Source organism: Brachyhypopomus gauderio, chromosome 7, assembly GCF_052324685.1.
Source record: "Brachyhypopomus gauderio isolate BG-103 chromosome 7, BGAUD_0.2, whole genome shotgun sequence".
Taxonomy (NCBI): Eukaryota; Metazoa; Chordata; class Actinopteri; order Gymnotiformes; family Hypopomidae; genus Brachyhypopomus; species Brachyhypopomus gauderio.
Genome location: NC_135217.1, coordinates 25289359 through 25313869, shown reverse-complemented (window position 1 = coordinate 25313869; position 24511 = coordinate 25289359). Strand labels below are relative to the sequence as shown.

The following is a 24511-nucleotide window of genomic DNA, read 5'->3' as shown; positions in this document are numbered from 1 at the left end:
AAATGTGGGATTAGAGTTCGTAGGCGTGCTGGCCTGTCATATCTAAATACTTTTGAGCTAACCTTAAACTACCAAAGTGTGACAGGTCACGTTTCTCGGTGGCGTTTGCAGTCGCAGCCCCGTCCGCTTCCTCCCGCTGCGAGCTGTCAGTCAGCGGCGGACAGCCGAGCCGGAAACGCCAGTTAGCTTTACCTCAGTAGTGTCAGTACCACACAACTGAGGTTTTTACCTGCATAACGCCAGACACGTTACATTTTTTTTGGGAGGGACGATATTTTCCGCATTCGTCGGATTTTTCCCTCAAACTCAGAGACAGACGTCAAAGTAAAAAAACGGGAGTAGTGTCGCTTTCCACACAGTCCAGCGTTAGCCGCACCGCTAGCTGCCCAGGCTAACGGAGCTAGCTGGATGTTTATAGCGCCGTCCCCGGCCGGGCAGGACCGCTAACTTGGACCTTGGGCGTTTTGAGGTTCCCTCTTAAAACCTCGGTTCGCGTGTATATATTTCTCTCAGTATAATATTCATTTCTCATGGCCGGACCGCGAAGAATATCAGAAGGTTCCCGCTCGTCACGGTAGTCGCTAGCCCGGCTGGCTGGCTGGCTAAGCTAACCGTCTTGCTAGCAGGTAGTGGCCCGCGGCTGGCGTGTGGAGCTCGGCGAGGGAAGGAGGGCGACCGATGATGTCGAGCGGAGGGTTATCGCCAGTATAGCTAGACGTTTGTTTTAGACACAGAATTAGTCACAAGACGTGTCGCTGTGTTGTCGTTTAATTAATGTAACGACGTCTCGCCGTTAAGTCGACGCCAGGCTCGAAACATAGGGCTGACCAGCCGGACGACCGAGGGGGCGAGTCGGACCCGCCAGCTATGCCAAGCGCCAGCCACTGAAAGGCGGTCAGCTAGCTTGTTCAAAAGGACTTGTCACTGTGTGATAGTTAATTTATTATTTTGCAAAAATGGCATCGGCTAGCAGCATGGTCGCGTCGATCGCGAGTAAAACGAAAACCAAGAAGAAACACTTCGTGGCACAAAAAGTGAAGCTGTTTCGCGCCAGCGACCCTCTCCTGAGTGTCCTCATGTGGGGAGTCAACCATTCGGTGAGTGGGGAGAAAAAAAGGGTTTTATTCAGCACTTATCGCATTTATATACATCAAATGTGGGTTTATGAGATGTATCTGGCAGCCGTATATAAACTATTATATACTGTATGCTTCCTATTTTGGACACACGATTCACATTCGTGAGTCACGCAAAGCTGTGATAATCTCAACCGTCTTAATTGAATTATGCGTATTTTTGGTATTCTGGCTGCTGCGACACATCGCGAGTGTATTAGGACAAGCAGGGTTGTTATATGACATATATAATATAATATATGTGCACCCTGGTACCTGTTCAACGCTTTGATTTAGTTTGTGTTTGGGGGCGACATTTGACTCCGTGCTGTCATGAAGGTTATAACGCGCCTTCTTGAATCATTAAGGTCCCCAACACGTCCTGCGGGGACTGTGGGTTTTCTTCAGTGAATTTACTTTTTGCTACTGGTCATGCCTAGAACTTTTTATATGAAATGTTAACTTAAAGTACTGAGGTCTGCAGCACAATCGGGTTTACTCTCGGTTTTTGGTTCCTCAATTGTGGACTTCCCTAGAAAAGCTGTAGGATCTTGCTGATATTGATCATACCGAAGCTCTTATATAAACATACTTGTAAAGAGTCTTGTCTTGACAACCAGTGGGGAGGGCATCAATGACATATGCTTCCATGCAGTGGGCATAGTTTATTTATCAGCATCTGATATTAAAAGTGCATCACAAGGTCTGAACCATGCAGACGTTTTGCAAAGGAGGACCTAACATGAAAATGTGCATTAATCCATAGTAATTTACGAGTGAGTAGAGTAAGTAAACGTGCTTTAATCCATTGTCATTTACGAGTGAGTTGAATAAGTACATTTCTAAACTTGACTGCTGAATTGTTTGGGCGGTAAACTCAAGTGCTACTGCCAAAAAACACATAGCCTAATCAGATAATCAGACACTTGATCTTATCTTGAGTATTGTAACACCTTTTAAATGATAATTATCTTCAAAAACTGCTTCCTCATAGCTATGCCGATACATGCCTTGGGCTTTGGGTAATCACAATCAATTTGCGTGTGTGCGCATTTTATTTTACACAGTAATGGGGCTGTATATTATACATTAGTAAGTAGCCATTTGGTTTCCTGTTTGGTGTATTGGGTGCATCATGTAGAAGGCAGTGACTATCTTATACAAATGAGCCAATTATGCATTGAATTTGGGCACTGGTAGAAGGAATGGTTTACCTGGGATTTATATATCTCCCACTGCTTTATATTGAAATACCTTCTAATTATTTCATTCTAATTTATGTAATGTGTTGTCTTTGCCTAGATCATTGAGTTGGTAGTTCTTCTAGGTTGTGCATGGATCAAGGTACTTCATCAGACTTTAACATCTAGTCAGACTTCTAGTTGATCTGCTTTCTGGACACATACTGAGACTATTTCTTCGACAGTCTTTACTTCTAGCTAAATCTTTTCATGTCAAAGCACACAGCACCTCGCAAACAATGCAGGCTTTGTTGGTTTTGATTTTATTGGACCTGATTGTTAATTGAAAATAAATCATAATAGTTTTTTTTATTGTGCACAATCACATCTAATCCATAAATTCTTAGATTCACTTTTTGGATTTGATCGTTTTATCCTCCTTACAGCCCATGTGAAGTGTTAAAATAACCTGTTGATCTAAGGTCGTGCTATAACTAAGGCTGGGGACTGGAATTCAGTTCCAAAAAGAATAATTATTGTCAAGAGCTAGGCTACAGTTTTCACAGTAATAGAATCTTGCTGAACCTAGTCTATGTGCTATACAGTTTGCCTACCCACAAAGCTAACGACATTTACCGTGTCCCCAGTGAACTAACCTATTTCATCAGTCATCCAATTATCAGCACGCATGTGAGCTTAACTCCACAGTCTAACTCGGGGGGGGGGGGGGGGGGGGGGGGGATGTCTTTCTTTGTCCAAGAGGCAATAGCTTGTAAAAAATAAATGCTTACTAAATACAAAATTAGAGCTGAGCCACTTCCACGTGATTTCAGAGGTTTTTTTGCAACCCTTTGCAACCTTTTTTTTTAGCACCATTTGGCAGACAGAACAAAGACAGACCCATGAGGGTCTCTTAAAGAAGCTGCTTAATGAGCCCCTTGTACATTCCTTTATTGTGAGAAGAAGCATAATTGCCTCAGAACAACACGGCTATGTATGCTGTCCAGAAAGGAGGGCTAAAAGACGCAGGATTCCCTGTGGATCTGCCCAGATTCCCCGAGCTTCAGATAACATAAGCGCACATAAGCAACGTGAATGAAACGTACGTCTCTGTTTATTACATAGAGATAGTGGTGGTCATAAACATATTGAACAGCTTTTCTTTAAATCAAAGTTGTTCAAATGTTGATCATCAGTGACCTTTTCAGTGACACTGATTTCACTGACTTCTGTTGACCAGTACTTACGCCAGTGTCCAGAAGAAAATATTTAACGTTTAAAGGCATATAATTATATACTGGTCTAATATTGACCCAGTTCAAAGTTCTTGGAGTGAGGGAACATATAACAGAACATTGGCCTAACTGACTACAAATGAATGTGGAGCTCTCGGCTGTATGCAGAGTGAGCTTTTGCCTAATATTGCTTAATTGAATACCAATACTACTGAAGCTCTTATTTAAACATACTCAACAATACTACTGAAGCTCTTATCTAAACACACCCAACAATACTACTGAAGCTCTTATTTAAAAACACTCAACAATACTACTGAAGCTCTTATTTAAACACACTCAACAATACTACTGAAGCTCTTATTTAAACATATTCAATACTACTGAAGCTCTTATTTAAACATATTCAATACTACTGAAGCTCTTATTTAAACATACTCAATACTACTGAAGCTCTTATTTAAACATACTCAATACTACTGAAGCTCTTATTTAAACATATTCAATACTACTGAAGCTCTTATTTAAACATACTCAATACTACTGAAGCTCTTATTTAAACATATTCAATACTACTGAAGCTCTTATTTAAACATATTCAATACTACTGAAGCTCTTATTTAAACATACTCAATACTGCCGAAGCTCTTATTTAAACATACTCAATACTACTGAAGCTCTTGTTTAAACATACTCAATACTACTGAAGCTCTTATTTAAACATACTCAATACTACTCAAGCTCTTATTTAAACATACTCAATACTACTGAAGCTCTTATTTAAACATACTTGTGAAGTCTGAAGCACTGCATGGCTGAATTGACCCCAGTTGTGTCATTTTAATTATTTTAAATGATTGTGCTGATTTGATTAATTGTGTTTAATGGAATAGCCTATAATTCAGCTGATGAGAACACGCTCACAGATAGTATGCTGTCAGTGGAGCGCCGAGGAGGCGTAAGCAACGGCACTGCCATGGTGGGGTCAGGAAGGAGCATTTCCATCTCTGACTCACTGAGTGCTGAAACTCAGCAGGATGAATTTGGAGCGCCGGTCCAGGGTTCTGCACGTTTGACCCGTGGCTTCGGTCCCTCAGTTTTGGTTTTGGAAACGCAAGACTCAAGTTCTTGCCTTTCCTGAGTCGTCTCTTGGTTTTGGGTCGGTTGTTCCATCTTCTCTGTGTATTCATGTTACTGGACGTTTATGAGTCTGATCAGCATATGATTTGTGAACCTAAGCAGTGGTTGTGGGGCAGGTTGGAGTTGACATTCCTGAATGTCTATCAGGAGCGGAGTATGGCTGTGCAGGGAGAGAGTGGGTCGTCAGGAATTCTGAGCATAAAGTTTCCCAGATTGGGAAACAGAACCTTCCTTATCTTTGAAGACGCCATCTATTAATCACAATGACTGCCACACTCTGGACACCAGCCATGCTTTCTTGTCTTTCACACTGTAACTGGGCCTCAGGGTAGAGGAAGAGGGGTCGCCTCATCTCTCACACACACACACACACACACACACACACACACACACACACACACACACACACACACACACACACACACAGCGGACTGCTTTACTCTCCCGCACAGTGAAGGATTCTGTAGTGAAATCTCTAGTGCCTACACCCTTGCTTTAATGAATCACACACGTGGTTGTTGGTTCCTACTGATCTCTGAACAGTCTACTAAAACCAAATCTTCAGCTCTTGACCGAGTCTGCCTTTCATTACCAAACAGCAGAGTTGCTGCTAACCTTGGTCACTGTGCCTTCAGTGCTCACTACAGATTCTGCTTTTTCAGACTACGACACGTTTGAACTTTCTTAATAGTCTGCTGGAATTGGATCTCGATTACAAATCCTCTCAAAGTAAAGAGGACATTAGTATGGTGTGAGGGTTATAACCATCAGGTTATTTCTGGTAGAAGCTTGGTAAGTGTTTCTCTGTGCTGTGAATTAGGCTGTGATCATACAGTCTTGCTTACTGTACTCAGATATTGCCCTCACATAATCTCCTCTCACTTCTTTATGCTACGTGCTCTGTTTTCCAGACTGTCTCCCTAGTTAAGAGTTGCCCTGTCTTTGTCTGGATTGCATAAGGATTGTCTAAAAATAGCCACGATCGAAGGAGAGTGTGGCAGTGGGTAAATAGTATTTCTTCACAAAGTCTTGATGACCACTGCTGGGAATTAGCCTGTACTGCTAATAGACACTTGCTCAGCACCTCAGCTGGTGGGGAGGTCTTGAGGAGAACTGGACTCCTTCTCCTGAGGGTGGAGATGTTTTTAGGAGAACGCTTTTGATTTGGAGTGCCGATGCTCCTTGTCCTTCTGCTGGTGGTGAGGTTTGTAGGAGAATTGGATTGGTGATGAACCTCGGTCTTCTTCTGGCATGGTGTTAGGTGCATGTTTAAAACATGACTTCAGGTAATGTAAATCCTTGTCTTTTGAAATCTGACTTTAAAGGTGAAGAGATATCAGAAATAAAAATTTGTAGGTTTATCTCCTTTGTGGGTGCAAATTCATGGATTTGATGTGAGAATAACTTCACGTTTGTATTCTGCTGTTTTTAGACTATATGACAAAAACATATTTTATATATGAGAAGCCTGTCTGGCACTTATCTGATTAAAAGTTGCTCGTGTGTTTACAGCGTAGATAAACAGAGACACGTGCAGTCTTTATGTGGGCAATGCTGAATTGAGTTTTTGTAAAAATCGTGTCTAAATATTTGCATTATAGTGGCAGCCTTCCTCTGCACTGTTATGTTTGCTGATCCTAATCTCTAGATGGCCGTGGCATGCTAATGGTTTGCTGACGTAACCGTTACCTGTACGGAGGCACATGCTATGATCCTGAAGTATCCAATACCCTTCGACATCCCTGTAGATAAACCCAGAGGCGAACCAGGTTCCCATCGAAGGCCACGGCAGACATTTGCGGGGCTGTAGCACTCTGCTTCTTCAGGGCACACCTTCACCTGGTGCGTCAGAGCCCCCGAGAGGGCATCCGGGAGCACCAGTTCCTGGGGCTCGTGCACCAGCGCACGTCTGGGTTAGCGGCATGAATGAAATGTGCCCTTTCAGGATCATCTTAATAACCAACTCCAGTATTGCACATTTCTCTTTTGTATTTAAGGCCCTGCACACTTATGCGTTATGTGCTCGCTGAAGCGTTTTTAGTTAACGAGGTTACACGTTGGTAACTTGTGGTTTTCTGCGTAATTGAGGATGCATAATTGAATTTGTGTACTGTTAAGCAATTAGTCTCTTAGCGCACGCTGACTTGATGCAGATCGGAATATCATCGACCACAACGGGATGCTTGCGGTGAGAACCTATACATTTATTTAATATTACATGTTGTTCCTTCAGGCTAATTCCCCCCCCCTGCCCAAGCCGATATCAAATTTTCATTTTGTGATTCCAGTATGTGCACAACGGCACCTGTAGCGGTGTAGCGTGCAGAGGACAGAGAAGGACCTAACAACACAGCAGTAATGCAACGCTGCCAGCTTCTGTTTTAAAGTGGAGATGGTTTACCGCTTGTTTCAATATAAGGTGGTGGGCTGGGAATAGACTCGTCTGTGACCCGAACATGTTACTCGTTGGCCTATTCCAGAGCTTGCTTTTATAAAACGACCATCTTAACTCCTTGTGTACTGAACGAATAGATCACTAAAAACGTGATGCGGTTCATATGTGCTTATGTAACTGTCGTTCTTTCATTATTGTACAATTGACCTGCGGTTAAATGCTAATACACGACACAAAGCAAATTTCCGCTGTGTGGAGTTGGTCATAAAAGCGACCGTGATTGGATGTTGGCCATAAAGCATCCAATCAGCCTGAGAGATTGTTGTTTTAGTGTTTGGATGAGCGTGGGGGAGTTGGGAGCAGGGGGCGGGGCCTGAGGCGGAGGCGGGGTTTGTTTGATGGCTCCGACTCCAGTCTGCTGCTTCCTGTTCTCATGAGGACCAGCGCGTCTACTCGGCAGCGGAAAACTCGACTCTGCTGCCATGGAGACAAACAGGAAGTGGTTGTATGAAACTTGGCTGATGAGATGTGTGCACGGAGATAAATGCTGAGTTTGCATGAGTTGTTGATTTAAAGGGATCATAACTACAGGCCAGTAGTAGACCAATATTAAGAACAGATCCTGAATCTTCAGTGAGTTTTGCAGTAACCACTCCCCTGTCAAGGGAACATAAACGACTTTAGATATTTGGTTTTCAATGATTCGGTATAATGTCAATTCAAGCGGAACATAATGTAAATTGTGAGTGTAAGCATATTGATATAAGTGTGCGGCAGGGCCATCGGTGTACGGTTCGTGTGTCGTAAGGTCATCCGTTTGTTAAAAGGGTCATCGGTGGCTGAGCAGGGCAGCTCTCCTCTGAGGTGGGCTCTGGGTTTGGACCAGAGTTTCAGGTGTCTGACTGAAAATAACACCTTGATGTCTCCTCACCATCATCTTTGGTTTTTATTATCAGATTTGGGAGGAGATTGATATGTATTACAAGCTGGTACAGTCTAGTGGGTGTAAGACATGTTGAACTCTGAAAATAGATTGTTTATTAATTTTTACGTGGCCATGTTATGGATAAATAGGACATTGCAGATGGTGTAAACATTTGTTCCATATGTTAATATGAAGGGGATTAAAAATAGTTTCATTACATTCTCATATTCTGACCTTTGTTAACGATCATGTCTTGTTTTAAACTGCTGCGGCTACTTCCAGGCAGACAGAATAAAAGCACAACCCCACTACTCCACCATCACAGACTTTACTTACACTAGTTTACTGCTTGGATTCCACTTAATGAGTAAACAGCAAAATACAAACATTTAATCTGATGTGCAAATTCTTCCAAACACTTGTTACATTTGACAAAAGAAAACTCAGATTCGAAGCATTTTTCCTATAACTGTAGTCATACAAACATGGCCTAAATTAAACAGACTAAAAGACTGTTATTGGCCAACATTTGAGTATTTAGGAATTGTAAGACAAATTAAAAATTGTGAATATAAAAATGGCCTCTGCTGGAGGTTTCAGTTTCAGAGACTGATGTGCTGCTGTGGACGGAGGCCAGAGAGGAGCCTTGTTTCATCAGCTCAGGATCTGTGTGGAGTGAAGCACTTTGTCTGAGAGCACATTAACATAGGGCTCTGCAGGACAAGGTCAGCAATGCAGAACTCACAACACAGCTCCAGCACATCCTGAGAGGAGCTCTTATTGATCAAAGCCTGGCTCATGTAGACCCTCAACCCACGAGATTCATATTCCCTTATGTGTCTTACCTCATAGCCTATTACTCAGTTAATACTATCAAGCATTTAGCTTTAACTATAGTGAAACTATTAGGAAAGTTATGAAGTTACAGAGTGGATAGCTGTTGACATCCGCAAAAGATTTTTGTTTATTTAGTGAATGCATGTTTAAAATATGGTAATGGCAGACTGAGTGCAAATTTACTTAAGCAAACAGACAATGCAAACAATAACGCTTCACCTAAATGTTCAAGGTCAGCAATTTGGTGAATTATTCATTACATTATATAAGCTTGTTGTTGTTTTTTGTTAGTTTTTATTTTATTATTTTACCAATGGCCTCTCTTCTATCTAAATATTTGCATCAGCCATTGATAAACTGATATTGTCCAACTACTAGTGCTGATTACACATCTGATGCTGTCGTAGATGCTGTCTGTGCTGTCTGACCTGCCCAGTTTTTTGGTTGGTACATGTCGTTAAGGAAACTAGTACATTCAGCGCATCTAAGTATTTTTAGATTAGTTTTGCTGCTGTCAGACCGGAGGCCACGTCTGTACTGAGGGGATGTTTTTATGTAGCTGTGTCTCTGGTGGGGTCTGTTTGATCACCACAGACAGCCATAGAATTGCAGAAAAGACAAGTCAATCCTCATTCTCCGTGCACACTGCTGCTGTTGATGTGCAATTTTCAATGACTGTAATTAGCCCTAATTGTATTTATACTGGATTAATGACATCCTCAGGCTCTTTTAGTGGAGCTGATCGTTCATTCTCCCCGGAAGCACTTTGGTCAGTGGGCACGGCTGTGATGTGTAAACGCGGTGTTGGGCTTGCCCAGTATGGCCGGTGTTGGGCTCTGTGTCAGGTGTCCTGTTGACGGAGGGGTTGAGGAAATAGCTGTGTCATTTTCAGATTAGCCCAGACCTCCTGCAGCTAGTCAGTCTTCTTAAGACCTTCAAAACAAGCTCGAGGTCTCATCACTCTAGTAATTCATAAAGGCCGTGGCAAAGGCCTGGTTCTGTAACGGACTAATATGTTGGTTATATGTGCATGTCATCTACATGCTTGTCATTGGTAATGTGTTACTTTATTTAACCCCAAGGGAGATTTGTAAATTTGTAATTAATATTCTTAAACGTTGTGTGGAATGTCAGTGTATTACACTATATAAAATGTATTTTACTTTTTTTTTCTAATCAGAAAGCTAGCTGCATAACCTGCCTATCAACAGAATTCCCACTGTTTCAGACTGGGAATGACATTAAAGAATAATTTTGATATGAAATTCAGTTGCAGTGCTTTATGGTCATGACCTTTCAGGCTCGCTGATAGACTAATACATTTATCACAAGCTTATTTCAGGATCCTTCAGCTTCATTGGGTTCAGAATCAATGCCGATTTGTGCCCGTGTCTGGAGGATGTGTGTGCTGCATGCAGTGAGCCACACACCGTCACTTCATGAAAGTTCACATGGATTAGATGGAACTGTCAGGTGACATTTTGCTTTTGGTCACCACAAGAGATAGTTGTAGGGAACATGTTTCAGAACCTGAAACAGAAGACCCACTGTCCCTGAATATATAACAATGCGTCATTGTGTTGTGGCTAGTTGCTATCGTGGCTCTAATTTAGTCAGAATACAACCCATTGAAAAGTCAGTTGGCTTCCTGTTCCCCATCGGTTATCTGTGTTAACATCACCATTAACATCAGAAGCGGCGAGATACCTGTAACGTTCTTCCAGTCTCTCGGTTTATAGGCGAGAAGCGGAATTTAATGCAGCAGGCATAAAAGAACACAGACGTTAAGCGGAACTTTTGCCACGACTGATTAATTGCAGAGGCCAAAACTGTGAGAATGATTAATATAGAGTCAGTAAGGCAGGCCTGAGGCACAGGCTGTGGAGGCAGTGAAAGAATAGGCCACCTCTGTGGGAAGCAATAGGGGTATTGCATCTAGGAGTGTAATTAAGGGTTCCTCTGCATGTCAGGAAAGTCCGTAGGTGGTGAGGAGCTAAACTGAGGTATAATTGGATATTCAGAAAATAGAAATCCGTTGGTGCTATTGCTGTTTTACAAAGCAGCACGCTTTCCAGGGTTCTGCACGTCCTGTAGAGACACGTCCTGTGTCATGACACCCGTCGCTCGCAGAACACCCAACGACGACGTCGCGTCCCAGGAAGTCCGTTTAAAGTGGTCCTTCACGCAACCCGCTTGAGCTTGAAGCATAGGCCGATGTTTTGGGGCTGTGCCAGCGCAAACACTTCAACCCCATTGGCCGATTGCCCCGTCCGTCATCGCGGGCGTTAGATTCATCAGTGCAAAGAAAGCAACACACGGTGTAGCGCTGAGCTCATTCACAGCTGCCGTTGGGAATCCTTGACTTGAGTGCGTTCAAATGCGGTCACGTCACATCTCAAGTGTTTTTCGGTCCTTCCTCTTTTCTCAGTGAAGGTCTTCTCTTTTTCACCGTGCAGATTCAGATTTAAAACGACTGTGGCAAAGTCAAACGGAGGTGTTTTTTTAAGAGCGTTTGAATTTCTCAAACCCCTCCTCCAGTAAGAATGCTCTTCTCGGTCTCCGTTTCACATGCAGTTTTATTACAGCCGTACTGTAACCCAGTCCTTCATTAGGAGTTTATTGCTGAGTGCTTTGGTAGTGTTTTCACAGGAGATCTGGACACTAGATGTGAACGGGAGATGGTGGAGCTCATCTGAGCTCTTGTTCCTCTTCTTGTGTGTACTAAAGCAGTGCATTGTTTTAGCAGCGACATCGCCATCTGACCAGCAAGAATCATCATTCACACTGTATCATTGTGGCTGTCACTATAGGGCATCTAGACTGTGTGTGTGTGTGTGTGTGTGTGTGTGTGTGTGTGTGTGTGTGTGTGTGTGTGTGTGTGTGTGTTTGCGGGTGCTGAATATCCTTCAGAGTTGACAGCTAGTAGGTGTGTGCTGATCACAGGGAGGGTGTGGAGGCGTTTGTGGTGCTGCTGGATGATCTGTCTGTACTAAACAGCTGTCTCCCCCTGAACAGATCAAACCAGGGTGGGCCAGATGGCAGAAATGGTGTTATTGTGCTACTTGAAAACAGCTTCATGACACATGAATATCATGGTCTTCCTCGTGTTTTCTAACAAGTTTGAAATACAACAGTAAACAGTAAATATGTTCGAATATGGAGGGTACGCTAAAAATCCAATCCGATAGGGGACAATAAATACAATACGATAGGGTCGAGTCATAATTAGGCACCAGATATTATTGCTAAAGTGGAAAACAGGCTTATGTGTGCTCCCTGGGAATCAAACGCACCGCTGGTTCCTGTACAATTCCAAGGGGTGATCTGTTGTAAAACATTAATAATCAATAACTTATCCAAAGCGCAACCCATAGCAAAGTGGGAAGGGTGGAGCCAAGCTGAGGGAGGCGGAGCCAAAGCGAGGGAGGCGGAGCATGTTCAAAAACGCGCTCTCCAAAAGCTTTTCTCCTCTGCATTTTACCGCCTACACGGCCATTTTCTCCCTTCTGTGCCCAGGCTAGCGGGAGCTCTTGAAGACGTAATCCTGCTTGCTCCAAGTATTTGCGTAACATAAATGATTATAGTGTGTAAACTGAACATAAGTGTCCTAATTAATGTGAACACACGTATGCTGTAAACGCATGCAACAAAACACAAAATGGAACCCTTTAAAATTTGATTGGTCGGCTATAACAGGTGGTGCAATAGTTTACCAGGTGAACTACAGGTACATATGATGTGTGTCCAGTATGCACAGGAAGGAATATTTCGATTAATTCTGCATGCTGACTTCATATATGACGCATCATGTACTCCTAACTTAAACTCTTTTAAAAAGCGTGTTTTAACGTGTTGTCTCTTACCATGATGAATTTAGATGAAGGACCTTTGTCATAGCACCTGAACCTGTTGTTGTTGTTGTTGTTGTTGTTTTTGTAGATAAATGAGTTGAGTCATGTTCAAATCCCCATCATGTTAATGCCTGACGACTTCAAGGCTTATTCCAAGATCAAGGTGGACAACCACCTATTTAACAAGTAAGATCTCAACTAATTGTTGACACAGTATTTTTGTTTTGTTATTTTTCTAGTGTTTTCCTTATGGTTTTGTTTTGTTTTATTTTGCCTTTTTAGGGAGAATATGCCAAGCCATTTCAAATTCAAAGAGTACTGCCCTCTTGTGTTCCGCAACTTGAGAGAAAGGTTCAGCATCGACGATCAGGACTTCCAGGTACGTTCACGTTTAAAGAAAATAAAGGAACCGTACTTTGCATTACGTTCGTTCTGACCGGACCACTTAAAAGTCGTGCGAGGCTGTCGGCACAAGAGCCTGCAGGATGTCGACCGAATGAGCGTGCAGAGGCGCTTCAGATGTTGGCCTCAGAGTTAAACCCCCCAGCCCATCAGCAGACTGTTCTCCCACACAGCGGACCGGGTCGGTTCGGCCCACCCCCCTACCGCCCCGTAAACGGCTCTTAATTCGCCCACATAGCCGTTTGCGTGTCCACACGCCCTTCTTGATGGCGAGCGGTGGTGAAGGTCGAACCGTAAGCACTAGGGCGTTCTTCTTCTCTCTGTGTGTGTGTGTGTGTGAGTTGTCGAGGGAGGGCTTCAGCTTGTGGTGTTCCATTAAAGAGCCCAGCGCAGCCACTGGGGACCACGGTCTGACTCATCTTTGGTTGTGTGTGCACGGGCAGTCCTCCACGTTCTCCTCGTGCAAAATACGTGCCTGGTCTTCATTTTTGTTCGAGCCCAAACAGTGTCGTAACCATTTCATATCCACTTCCTAAAATTATCACATGATGTCTGTACTTAACTGATACTTTTACAGGGAGAAACTGGTCTGCTTTAAGTGTTAAAGATATGTGCGGGTTTGAAACCAGTGAATAAGGATGTGATCTTTACTCAGCGGTTTCCCAAGATGGTGGATACCACACGTTTTCTCCTTGAAAATGTTTTTTTAAGAGAGGAAGTATTGGGTCACATTTTCCCTCCTTGACTGTTAATATGAATACAAAATGTATTTTAAGGGCTGAAAACAATGGTTACTCACTGTGATGCTGATAAAGAGCTATTTAGGAAGCAGTGATCTTGGAGTTCATTTTTAAAGCATGTTATTTCAGCATGTCCTGTGAGAGGAGCGTTTGGATTCATTTGTGTTGAAAGAAATTACGCTTTTCTCATGACTGCTTTCACCTGTATGTGAGGACCGTTCACACATGTGTACGTGTTAGTGGAGCTGATTACGGCGAAGAGAATCAGCGCTGACTGTTAGATGAGTGTGTGTGTGTGTGTGTGTGTGTGTGTGGCTACACAGACAGTGGGGGATTATGGGAGCGCTGTCTGAGCTTGCCCTTGCCCTGCAGCTGTGTCTGCCACTCACTGTGTCAGCCCCCCTGACGGGAGCCAGCAGCCCGGCCCGTTCATCCCAGCTGCTCCACGGAGCCTTCAGACCTGCTCTCACACTCCTACACACCAGCACGCGCGACACACACCTGCACCAGCCTGGCCCGCTGCGGCCGCTGCCTGACGTACAACTCCCCCCCCCAACCCACGCTCCCGCATGGCTGTGAGCGCAGGCGCTCGCTCCGTGTCACGGCCGGGATGTGCCCGTGTTAAACGTTCATCCTGGGGCCGGAGGTCTTACGCAGGTGCGCGGTCTGTGTTGAGAGTTCCATACGGGGAACAGCTGCTTCTTCTGCCATTAAGGGATTATTACACGGTAGGAGTGAAAGCACAATGTGTCTGAAGTTAAGCACCACCTGTGGGACTGGGATTAGGGATTAGGGCTGTAACTCAAAACCCCTCAGCCTTGGTGGTGACATGTCTGTTTAAAAGAAACGGTAAACGTTAAGTAAAGAAACGGTAAACGTTATGTAAAGAAACGGTAAACGTTAAGTACAGAAACAGTAAATGTTAAGTAAAGAAAGAGTAAACGTTAAGTAAATGTCTACAGCTTTTCTGAGCCTTCGTAACCCAGCATCATATTACTGTGGTTTAAGGCGCGACGTCTGTTAGTTAGGTGTCAGATTAACAGGGTGACACAGAGCTCTGTTGGTCAGGTCTGATTAACAAGGTGACACAGAGCTCTGTTGGTCAGGTTTGATTAACAGGGTGGCACAGAGCTCCGTTGGTCAGGTCTGATTAACAGGGTGGCATAGAGCTCTGTTGGTCAGGTCTGATTAACAGGGTGACACAGAGCTCTTTTGGTCAGGTCTGATTAACAGGGTGGCACAGAGCTCTGTTGGTCAGGTCTGATTAACAGGGCGGCACAGAGCTCAGTTGGTCAGGTCTGATTAACAGGGTGGCATAGAGCTCTGTTGGTCAGGTCTGATTAACAGGGTGACACAGAGCTCTGTTGGTCAGGTCTGATTAACAGGGTGGCACAGAGCTCTGTTGGTCAGGTCTGATTAACAGGGTGGCACAGAGCTCCGTTGGTCAGGTCTGATTAACAGGGTGGCACAGAGCTCTGTTGGTCAGGTCTGATTAACAGGGTGACGCAGAGCTCCGTTGGTCAGGTCTGATTAACAGGGTGGCACAGAGCTCCGTTGGTCAGGTCTGATTAACAGGGTGGCATAGAGCTCTGTTGGTCAGGTCTGATTAACAGGGTGGCACAGAGCTCTGTTGGTCAGGTCTGATTAACAGGGTGGCACAGAGCTCTGTTGGTCAGGTCTGATTAACAGGGTGGCACAGAGCTCTGTTGGTCAGGTCTGATTAACAGGGTGGCACAGAGCTCTGTTGGTCAGGTCTGATTAACAGGGTGGCACAGAGCTCCGTTGGTCAGGTCTGATTAACAGGGTGGCACAGAGCTCCGTTGGTCAGGTCTGATTAACAGGGTGGCATAGAGCTCTGTTGGTCAGGTCTGATTAACAGGGTGGCACAGAGGCAGCAGACTGTGAATAGCTGCTCTGATCCATATCAGACTCCAGTTTGGTTTCACCCTTGATGCCCCCACCTGCCACTGGTGCTACTTTCTTTCCACATCCCTCAGCAGGTCAGTGCGGGCCAGTGGTGGCTCACGCCAGCTCTCACTGTTCCGATACCTGCACAGGGCTCCACGGTCATGTGATGATGGAGGTGTGTTGGATCAGGTGGACAGAGGGACTGATCCCTGTGGCTGGAACAGCAGATCTCTGGACCTGTCTCACTGTGTGTGTGTGTGTGTGTGTGTGTGTGTGTGTGTGTGTGTGTGTGTGTGTGTGTGTGTGTGTGTGTGTGTGTGTGTGTGTGTGCGCAGAACTCACTAACTCGCAGTGCCCCAGTTGTAAGTGAAGCGCAGGGGCGCAGTGGAGCCCGTTTTCACACCTCCTACGACAAGAGATACGTAATCAAGACCATCAGCAGTGAGGATGTGGCAGAGATGCATAACATACTCAAGAAATATCATCAGGTATCTATCTCACACACATACACACACGGGTCTCTCTCTCTCTCTCACACACACACACACACACACGGGTCTCTCTCTCTCACACACACACACACAAAATGGTGGTTATGGTTTATTTTTCTCTTATCGTTTTGAAGTGTTATATTTCATACTCGTGCTGTCTGATATTTTTAACCAGAAAAGACAGTGATGTGTGATTGTTAGCAGCAGCTGGTTGTTCGTGTCAGTCACAAGATTTACATTCATGCGTTTGGCACTCACCCTTATCCAGAGCAACTTGCAGTTGAGCCTAGTGAATGTGGCCAGAGGGGGAGCTGAACCCTCCCTAGACCCCCCCCAGTAACTCACTACACCAACCAGATCAGGGCTGCCTTCCTCCTAGCCCCTCCCACTTACCCATCCACCTAGCCCCTCCCACTTACCCTTCCTCCTAGCCCCTCCCACTAACCCTTCCTCCTAGCCCCTCCTACTCTGTGAGTGCTGGCAGTCTGCTACAGGATGCGCTGTTTTTGTGATGTTCACAATATTTTACTTGATCTTGACGGTGATTTGCCAGACGCTCTTATCCAGGAAGAGTGTGTGCTCTGGAGAGAGTGACGTTGCAGAGGATGTAGCGTAACAAGGCTCGCACCTCTTCCTGGTGTAGCATTGAGCACCTACCTGAACACTGAACCAGGATTCAGCCCCAGACCCCCACAGGAGAGGCAGCGCTGCTGACCCCTGCTGACCTCTGCTGACCTCTGCTCTACACCAACCAGACATCACTGCCACTCCTGGAAACATGCGTGTCCTCTCAAGACATTCGGTCGTTGTTGTGCTGGGAGACGGTGTCTCGCGGGCGTGCGGACCTTCCCGGGTGTCTGCCCGTCTGCTGCTCTACTACAGCGCGCAGACCCAGCAGCTTCTTCAGGGATCATTCACGTCCTCGTGGAAACGGTTCGGCCCAAGTCGTTTAAATACGACACCCGAGCTGGATGACGTCGCCCCTCCCCCCACCCGTGTTGGTCATGTCGCCCGCACGCATAGCAGCAGGAACCAGTGGGCGGGTCTGTATGGGCTCGCCCGTGTGGCCGTGTGCTCCAGGGAGACGGTTCTAGAGCGAGGGAGCTGGACTCGCACACAGGGGAATCCTGCCCTGTGCCATCCCGACGGAGGTCGTAAAAATAGATCAGAACCGAGCCACTAGTTTAATTATAGCTACCATATTCCGCTGCGACAGCCACCAAGTACCATGTTCTGGATGTTAACCCGTTGGCTTGCTGTAGGGTACCGTCACAGTGACTCCGTTAAGATAGTGACCCGTGGAGTTTGCCTACCTTCTCCATATCATGACCCAAAATTCACCAGTGGGCCAATTTCGCCAGTATGTGCCTGACCCAGTCAGTGATGTCTTCTGTGTTGGGTAGCACTGTCCCTGGTGAGAGACGCTCATTCAGTGTGTGTGTGTGTGTGTGTGTGTGTGTGTGTGTGTGTGTGTGTGTGTGTGTGTGTGACTGTGTGTGGTCTGCTACAGTTTATCGTGGAGTGTCATGGCACCACCCTGCTCCCCCAGTTCCTGGGCATGTACCGCATCACGGTGGACGGAGATGAGACCTACGTGATCGTCACACGCAACGTCTTCAGCCACCGACTGTCGGTCTACAAGAAGTACGACCTGAAGGTGCGTTAAAGACCGAGTGCAGAATCCTCAGCCCAGCATCTGGACTGCGCCATTTTCATACTCTTCCTCTTCCTCTTCCTCAGGGGTCTACCGTTGCCCGAGAGGCCAGTGACAAGGAGAAGGTAATGTTTACATTAACCTCCAACTGAAATCATTTACAGCCCGCCTTCATGAAATGCTGTTTTTAAAAAGCACAATTTTGGGGCTGGTAAGCTTCGATTCTCTTCGTCAGCCATGTGTGTAGTGGAGTCATTCACGCATGATCAGGTGGGCTGTAGTCGTGGCCGTCTTCGTGTCGTGGAGTTTAATAGTGAAGAAGAACGTGCGTAGACGAGACGAGCGTGCAGCAGTTCACACTCAGACTTTTAACCCACGTGTAATGGAAGCGCCTTTCGGGTGTCGGCTCAGGGTTCTGTGTCAAACTACGTAGCCTCACTGTGGTGTCGAGATGGTTCTGAGCTCAGGGGGAGCTGTGGGTGCGGTCCCGCACTTACATCGCCCCGCAGAGCCCCTGAAGGTGAGAGAACGGGTGAACAGATGGTACGGTGAGTCTGCTCCACACCTCTGTGCCGTGGGAGGGGTTAGTGACGCGTTTAAGGTGTGCCACGCCCCCCCCCCCCCCCCCCCCCCCAGCTGAAGCACGTTACCCTGCTGCTGTAGACGGGATTCGTCTGCCTTGTCTCTCCAGCTGAAGCCGGAGTGATTAATGTATACAGCAGGCAGTGAAATCACGCTCCAGATGTCAGCATTTCCCTGGAGGGCTTTATGTTTACAGGCGCATACACACACACACTGGACAGCTTTCCTGATTGCGGATGGCTACCCCGAGCCCTCTGAGAGCTCCTATCGGGAATACTGTCAAAACAATCACTAGGTTGATCTCTGAGGCCATTGCCTGCATCTAACCTGCGGTTAGTGTGCAGATATCAGGCAGTCTGCACAACAGATGAAACCTTTTTGTTTCTTAAAGGTCAGGTGATTCATATTTAAAGCTTCTTCTAAGCGCAGAATGGGGCTGTATGCAGGTTCTCCTTGAAGAAGTTGGCATTCAGCTTTGACATGGAAGTTTACACACATCTCCTAACTAGGTCCTCCAAGGTTTAGTATTGCACTGATCTTGGAGACTTGGGTTTTGGTTCTGTGAACCGTGTCTGATGGGTCTCTAAGGGCTTTAGGTCTGGAGCTGCTGTATCACAAACTCTACTGCAGGCAGATCTTCCCCAGAATCCGGTGAGCGTGGGACGAACGTGCAGCCACGTGATTGGCTGTGAAGGCCGGCTGTGTGTCGGCCCGCAGTGCAGGGGAGCAGGCGCGGGTGGGGGCTGAGCCTGGGCAGAAGAGACCATGAGAACAGATGGAGGAACCTGGAGATGGCAGCTCACCTTAGAGTGGAGCCCTGAGATCAGTGGGGTTGGGGTGGAGTTGGTGTGGTGGTGTTGAAGTCTGATAATGAATGTTTACACTGCGCACATGGGGCTGTAGTGCTGCACCCTGCCCGTCTGATGGGCACGTTTAGCCTTTCCTTGGCCATCTGACATTCCCTTAGCATTTTCACTCACTGGCTAACAGTTTGAAATGTTAACAGCCTGGTCACTGGCATGTGGCTTCACAACCATGGGCCACGTCTTCCTCAAACACCTGGACTTAAATCTTTATTTGCAGTGCTGATGGATTAGAATGTGACCCGAGAGAAATGTGTTTGGCTGGATTTGACACACGAGTCCAGTTGTCCTGGATACTGACCCTGCTGTGTCTGGGTGTCGGCACACACACACACACACGCATCCATGGAGTCACATTCTCTTCATTTATTGATGGTGAATTCATATTTCCTGATGGTTAGCTGGAGGTTTTCTGAGGTAAGCCTCAGGCGATGTTTCTTCCAGTCAGTGGGTGGTGTTTGTTTGTTGTTTGTTTGTTCATTTGTTTATCTGTGATATTGTTATGGAGTGGTTGGCTCCATCATTTCCCACCCCTCTGCTCCCCCCATTATTTAGGTCTTTCCAGTGTTGTTATGGCACAAAGCTGCAGTGTTCACACCACGTCCTGGTCAGTCTCACCTCCACCGCAGTTTGTGGGCGTTCAGACGCGTCACACCAATCACATTACAGCAGTCACAATATGTAAATGTGTTTAAATGTATATTCATGCCACCTAGCAGATGTCGTATTCTGTACGTGTGATGCGGCAGCTTGAACCTCTCTGGGGGCGTGGCTGGTGACCAGGGGTTGGATGAGGTCACCAGACAGCCCCAGAGCGTGGTTGGCTGTTCAGGGTTGAGGGCGTGGCTGATGACCAGGGGTTGGATGAGGTCACCAGACAGCCCCAGAGTGTGATTGGCTGTTCAGGGATGGGGGCGTGGCTTGTGACCAGGGGTTGGATGAGGTCACCACACTCGCACTCTCCTGCAGAGACACTGTCTCTAAACCCTGTTTATCTGTGTGCTTTTACTGGTTTCTGTCTGCACCACTCGTGAGTGGTACGTGAGACGTAACTTCAGGCCTGTTGAGTTCAGCTCTCCCCTCCTTCTTTGGGCCTCTTGGTTCAGCCCGTTTGCCTTCCTGTGCCACCACGTTTCCCCTCCTCCTGGTCCTGATAGCAGCACACACCCGTGTCCCGTCAGAGCTGGGTTTGTCCTGTACCTGGCTCCCAACCACATTTGAGTTTGTCCTGTTCCTGGCCCCAGACAGCCTGGGTTTGTCCTGTTCCTGGGACCAGACATATTCTAGTTTTGATGAGAAGCAGTGAGACAACAGATACCCCCCAACCCCCCACCCATGACTCTGTGTGTGTGTGTGTGTGTGTGTGGTGTGTGTAGAGGTTTTTGTTCAGTATGAATGTTGACGTTGTTTTGGCCTGATTATCTCTGTGTTTCATTGCTGTTCTGTAATATTTTTGTCAAGTTGATTTTAGCAGTTAATGATAAAGTAGTAATCTGATTAGAGCATTGTTTTAGAACCAGGTCTAGCCAGCACAATGAACACTCATAAAGGCTTATAGCAGTGCAGGCTCATGATGTTAGCAAGGGTCATCAGTGGGGTGATGATGACAAACGCCCCCCTGTCTGACAGTGCTGGCGTGTTGGGTATAAATCAGAAGCGGATCAGGCAGATAATTCTGCTCGTGACAGGCCTGCTGTCCCACAGAGCTGGTGTGTGCGGTGTAAATCAGGCCGGTGTCGGGTCCAGACGCCTCCCTCTCTCTCTCCCGGCCCTTCTGCTCCCGCCACGCTCCCCCGCCGCGTTCCTCACGCCTCCTCATCAGAGGCTGGCGTTTCTCCCGCTCACGTGTGAGAGATGCGCCGTGTTCACTCCTGAGGTCCAGGGAGAGCTGTGCGGAGTCAGCTCTGTGCCAGGAAAAGGCACGTGCATGTCCGGGACAGCAGACAGGTGTACCCCACGTTTATAGACACAGGCTTATTGTTTTACTATTACATATAACCTATTAAAATGTCAGGTTTTGTATCCTAAAGTTACTGGAGGTAATTCCTTCAGGGGCTTCTTGGTATATTGTTTGTCCCTTGAGTGTTCTTGAGTAAGGAAATCCTTCAGCGACGTCTGTCTCTTTTTAATGATTCAAGAGCGCCATCTTGTGTTGATAGACGGAGCTGCTCGAAGAGTGAAATGGTATTTGGTGTGAAATGTTTTGGTGAGCATGTCACCACTGCGAGAAGGAGAGCAGGTGGTCACCACCGCCTTATCTTTCAGGCCAAGGAGCTGCCCACGTACAAGGACAATGACTTCATCAACGACGGGCAGAAGATCTACATTGATGAGGACAATAAAAAGATCTTCCTGGACAAACTGAGGAAGGATGTGGAGGTAAATCCAGTGTGTCTCTCCCTTCCTGCTCGTGGCATTCAGTCCGTCTCCCTCTGTAGTGTGTAGTGTGTGTATTTTCAAACAAATTTCTCTCCCTCCCTCCCCAGTTCCTAGCCCAGCTGAAGCTGATGGACTACAGCCTGTTGGTGGGGATCCACGACGTGGAGCGGGCGGAGCAGGAGGAGGTGGAGAGTGAGGACAACGAGGGAGACGACGAAGGGGAGAGTGACGGAGGAGTTGTAGGCACGCCCCCCGACAGTCCCAGCAACACCCTGGACAGCACCAAGCCTCTGTCTCCGGGCGACTTCGACCCCACCATCGACGTCTACGCTATTAAGAGTCATGACAGTGAGTTGATGGGGCGTCGAGTGGAACAGACCGCACCGACGTCCTGACTTAGTAGAGCTCAGTGGACATGTTTATTAGAGCTTTTAACATGGCCTTCCCCACTGAGCCATACGAGCTCAGTCCTTCGTAAACTCAGTCGTGTTGGTTAAATAGCTTTGGGCTTTCGTACTCTGGATGTTCTCTACCGTTATGACCTCGTTCTGCAGATGGACGTCCATGGGAGAACCATATTAATAGAGGTGTCTTCAACTAAGGATTTTCATAGTCTAATCTGATTCGTCAGATTTTCCTTTTAGTCGACTAATAGTCGAATCAGGGTTTTTTATTTTATTTTATGTAGAGCACCTTAAACGGGATCGCGTTCTCATTCAGGACTTTTTTCCACTTCAAAGTAAAAACCTAAAACACTGAGATAAAGGAATAAACATGGTAGGTTGGCTTTATTCAGCTTTTATTTATTTACTTATTTATTTTTAATGAAACGTTAGAGAACATTAACAAAAAAAAGTCACCGTCAGTGTGCAGTGTGCATATCAAACTGTCAGACAGGCACTGTGCAAAATGTCAAAAATATTTTAAATAAAATATACCTGCCTGAAAATATAAAAAAGTAACGGGGTTTAAAAAGTAAACAACAACCGAGTTGTTTTGCCGAGACGCAACAAGACGAGAAGACACGACCAAAACGACAAATGGCTGAACTGTTTTGGTTGTTGTCGTGTGAAATGAAAGACGTTGATGACATAACTTGCACTTTACTTTGTTTGATTCATCTTTATGTTTTTCAAAATATTTTTGAAGTGTTTTTAGTAGCCATTATAATCTCGGCAGATGCTGCGTATTCTGTAGCGTGTTCAGCTCCGCTCATTTGGATTGTGCAACTGCAGGGTGTGATTTATTAATGTGTAGTAAGGAAGATGCCTATTGTTAATGCGCACACATCATTTAAAAATATTTATTAACAGAAATTAGGATGATTTTATTTGACAAAAGGCTATATATAACGAAAACAAAGACATTTCATGTAACAACCAATTCTTAGCAGCATCCTTGGGCACCCCCATGCAGTTAGAATGGTACATTCGACTATGACGTTCATAGTCGACTATAGTCGAATCAGCGACTATTGCAGGTCACCCCTACATATTAACATGAGTTTTTCCATCGATGAAAATAGCATCATTCTTATAAATGTCTTCATTTTCTTTCATTTTACAATTACCAATTACAATTAATTAAAACAATAATTTAAATGAAAAAGGCAGCATCTCAAGATGTTGCTGTACGGGCTGTGAAATGAGCTGTGGAACATTTCACTTTGTTCCCACTGACAAAGGGTTTGTTTTTCCTCTTTGAGCTTGGGACCGAACAGCCTTGTAGTTGCCGAAGATCGACCCAGTCCAAACCTCGTGAAATTGGAACAATAACACATCATCAGTGTGACTAGTGAAACGAATCTGAATCCAGAACCTGTGCACCTTTTCTGGTGATTTAATGGACCATTGAGGATGTTTCCTCTTGATGTTTTTAGCTGAGATTTTCCTGACGCCGGTTCTGATTTGTTCTGGTCTTGTTCTTCTCCAAGACTCCCCTAGGAAGGAGGTGTACTTCATGGCCGTCATCGATATCCTGCAACATTATGATGCCAAGAAGAAAGCCGCACACGCAGCCAAGACGGTCAAGCACGGGGTGAGTCCAGACGAGCGTGGTCCTCACGTTCACAGCTGTCCATGAGTAGGTAGTTATCACACTGGGGACGGACCCACTACTTCAACCACCTTCCTTTGTGTCCTGCCGTGTGCTTGTAGGCCGGGGCGGAGATCTCCACCGTGAACCCGGAGCAGTACTCGAAGAGATTCTACGATTTCATCACCACCATTCTGCCCTAGATGTGGGGGCGGAGCCAAGCAGAAGCCATGGAGTTTAAGATGGATGTGGGCGGAGTGCCGAAAGCTCCGCCCACGGGCTTCGTGGTTGGAGGGGGGGGCACCCTAACAGCAGCTACAAGCACCATTCGTTTACATTTTTGTTTTTATGTTTGTTCTTTGATTTTGTGGGACCATAATGATGACAAGCATTAACCTGAGAGGCAGAAGTGGAGGGGTTTTGTCTTTTTCTGATAAATGTTTCTCATTATTTTTTTGTTTTTCTCACCTGTCCCGTTTGTTATTTTGCGTTGATTGTAAGTGAAGGGGGGAGAGCGAGGGGGGGGGGGGGGGGGGGGTCTCGTGGAGGGCGTGTGTGGAGGGCCCAGGGAGGGGAGATGGATACACAGGCTCTCACATACTGGCCAACACACAGCTTCAGGTTCAGGAACTGTGAAACTGTCTTCCATGTGAATCTGACCATCCACCCTCCCGCACCCCAACCTCCACCTGTACATCCACCCTCTCCCATACCAACCTCCACCTGTACATCCACCCTCTCCCATACCAACCTCCACCTGTACATCCACCCTCTCCATA

General features: G+C 46.1%; 1 protein-coding gene across 1 annotated transcript; it reads left to right on the top strand.

The window, feature by feature from the left end:
* The first annotated feature begins 152 nt into the window (after positions 1 to 152).
* Positions 153 to 24238, top strand: pip4k2aa (phosphatidylinositol-5-phosphate 4-kinase, type II, alpha a). Its single transcript, XM_077012812.1, has 10 exons — positions 153 to 1097; positions 12768 to 12865; positions 12962 to 13058; positions 16065 to 16217; positions 17731 to 17877; positions 17961 to 17999; positions 21585 to 21698; positions 21806 to 22046; positions 23632 to 23735; positions 23855 to 24238. Exons 1-10 carry the CDS (start codon positions 957 to 959, stop codon positions 23933 to 23935), a joined length of 1215 nt encoding a protein of 404 aa, XP_076868927.1. The 5' UTR covers positions 153 to 956; the 3' UTR covers positions 23936 to 24238.
* Positions 24239 to 24511: the final 273 nt, after the last annotated feature.

Coding starts and splice junctions, on each gene's coding strand:
- pip4k2aa (XM_077012812.1), top strand. CDS start 957: ATGGCATCGGCTAGCAGCATGGTCGCGTCGATCGCGAGTAAAACGAAA. Junction 1,098..12,767: donor TGTGGGGAGTCAACCATTCG/GTGAGTGGGGAG, acceptor TTGTTTTTGTAG/ATAAATGAGTTGAGTCATGT. Junction 21,699..21,805: donor AACTGAGGAAGGATGTGGAG/GTAAATCCAGTG, acceptor CTCCCTCCCCAG/TTCCTAGCCCAGCTGAAGCT.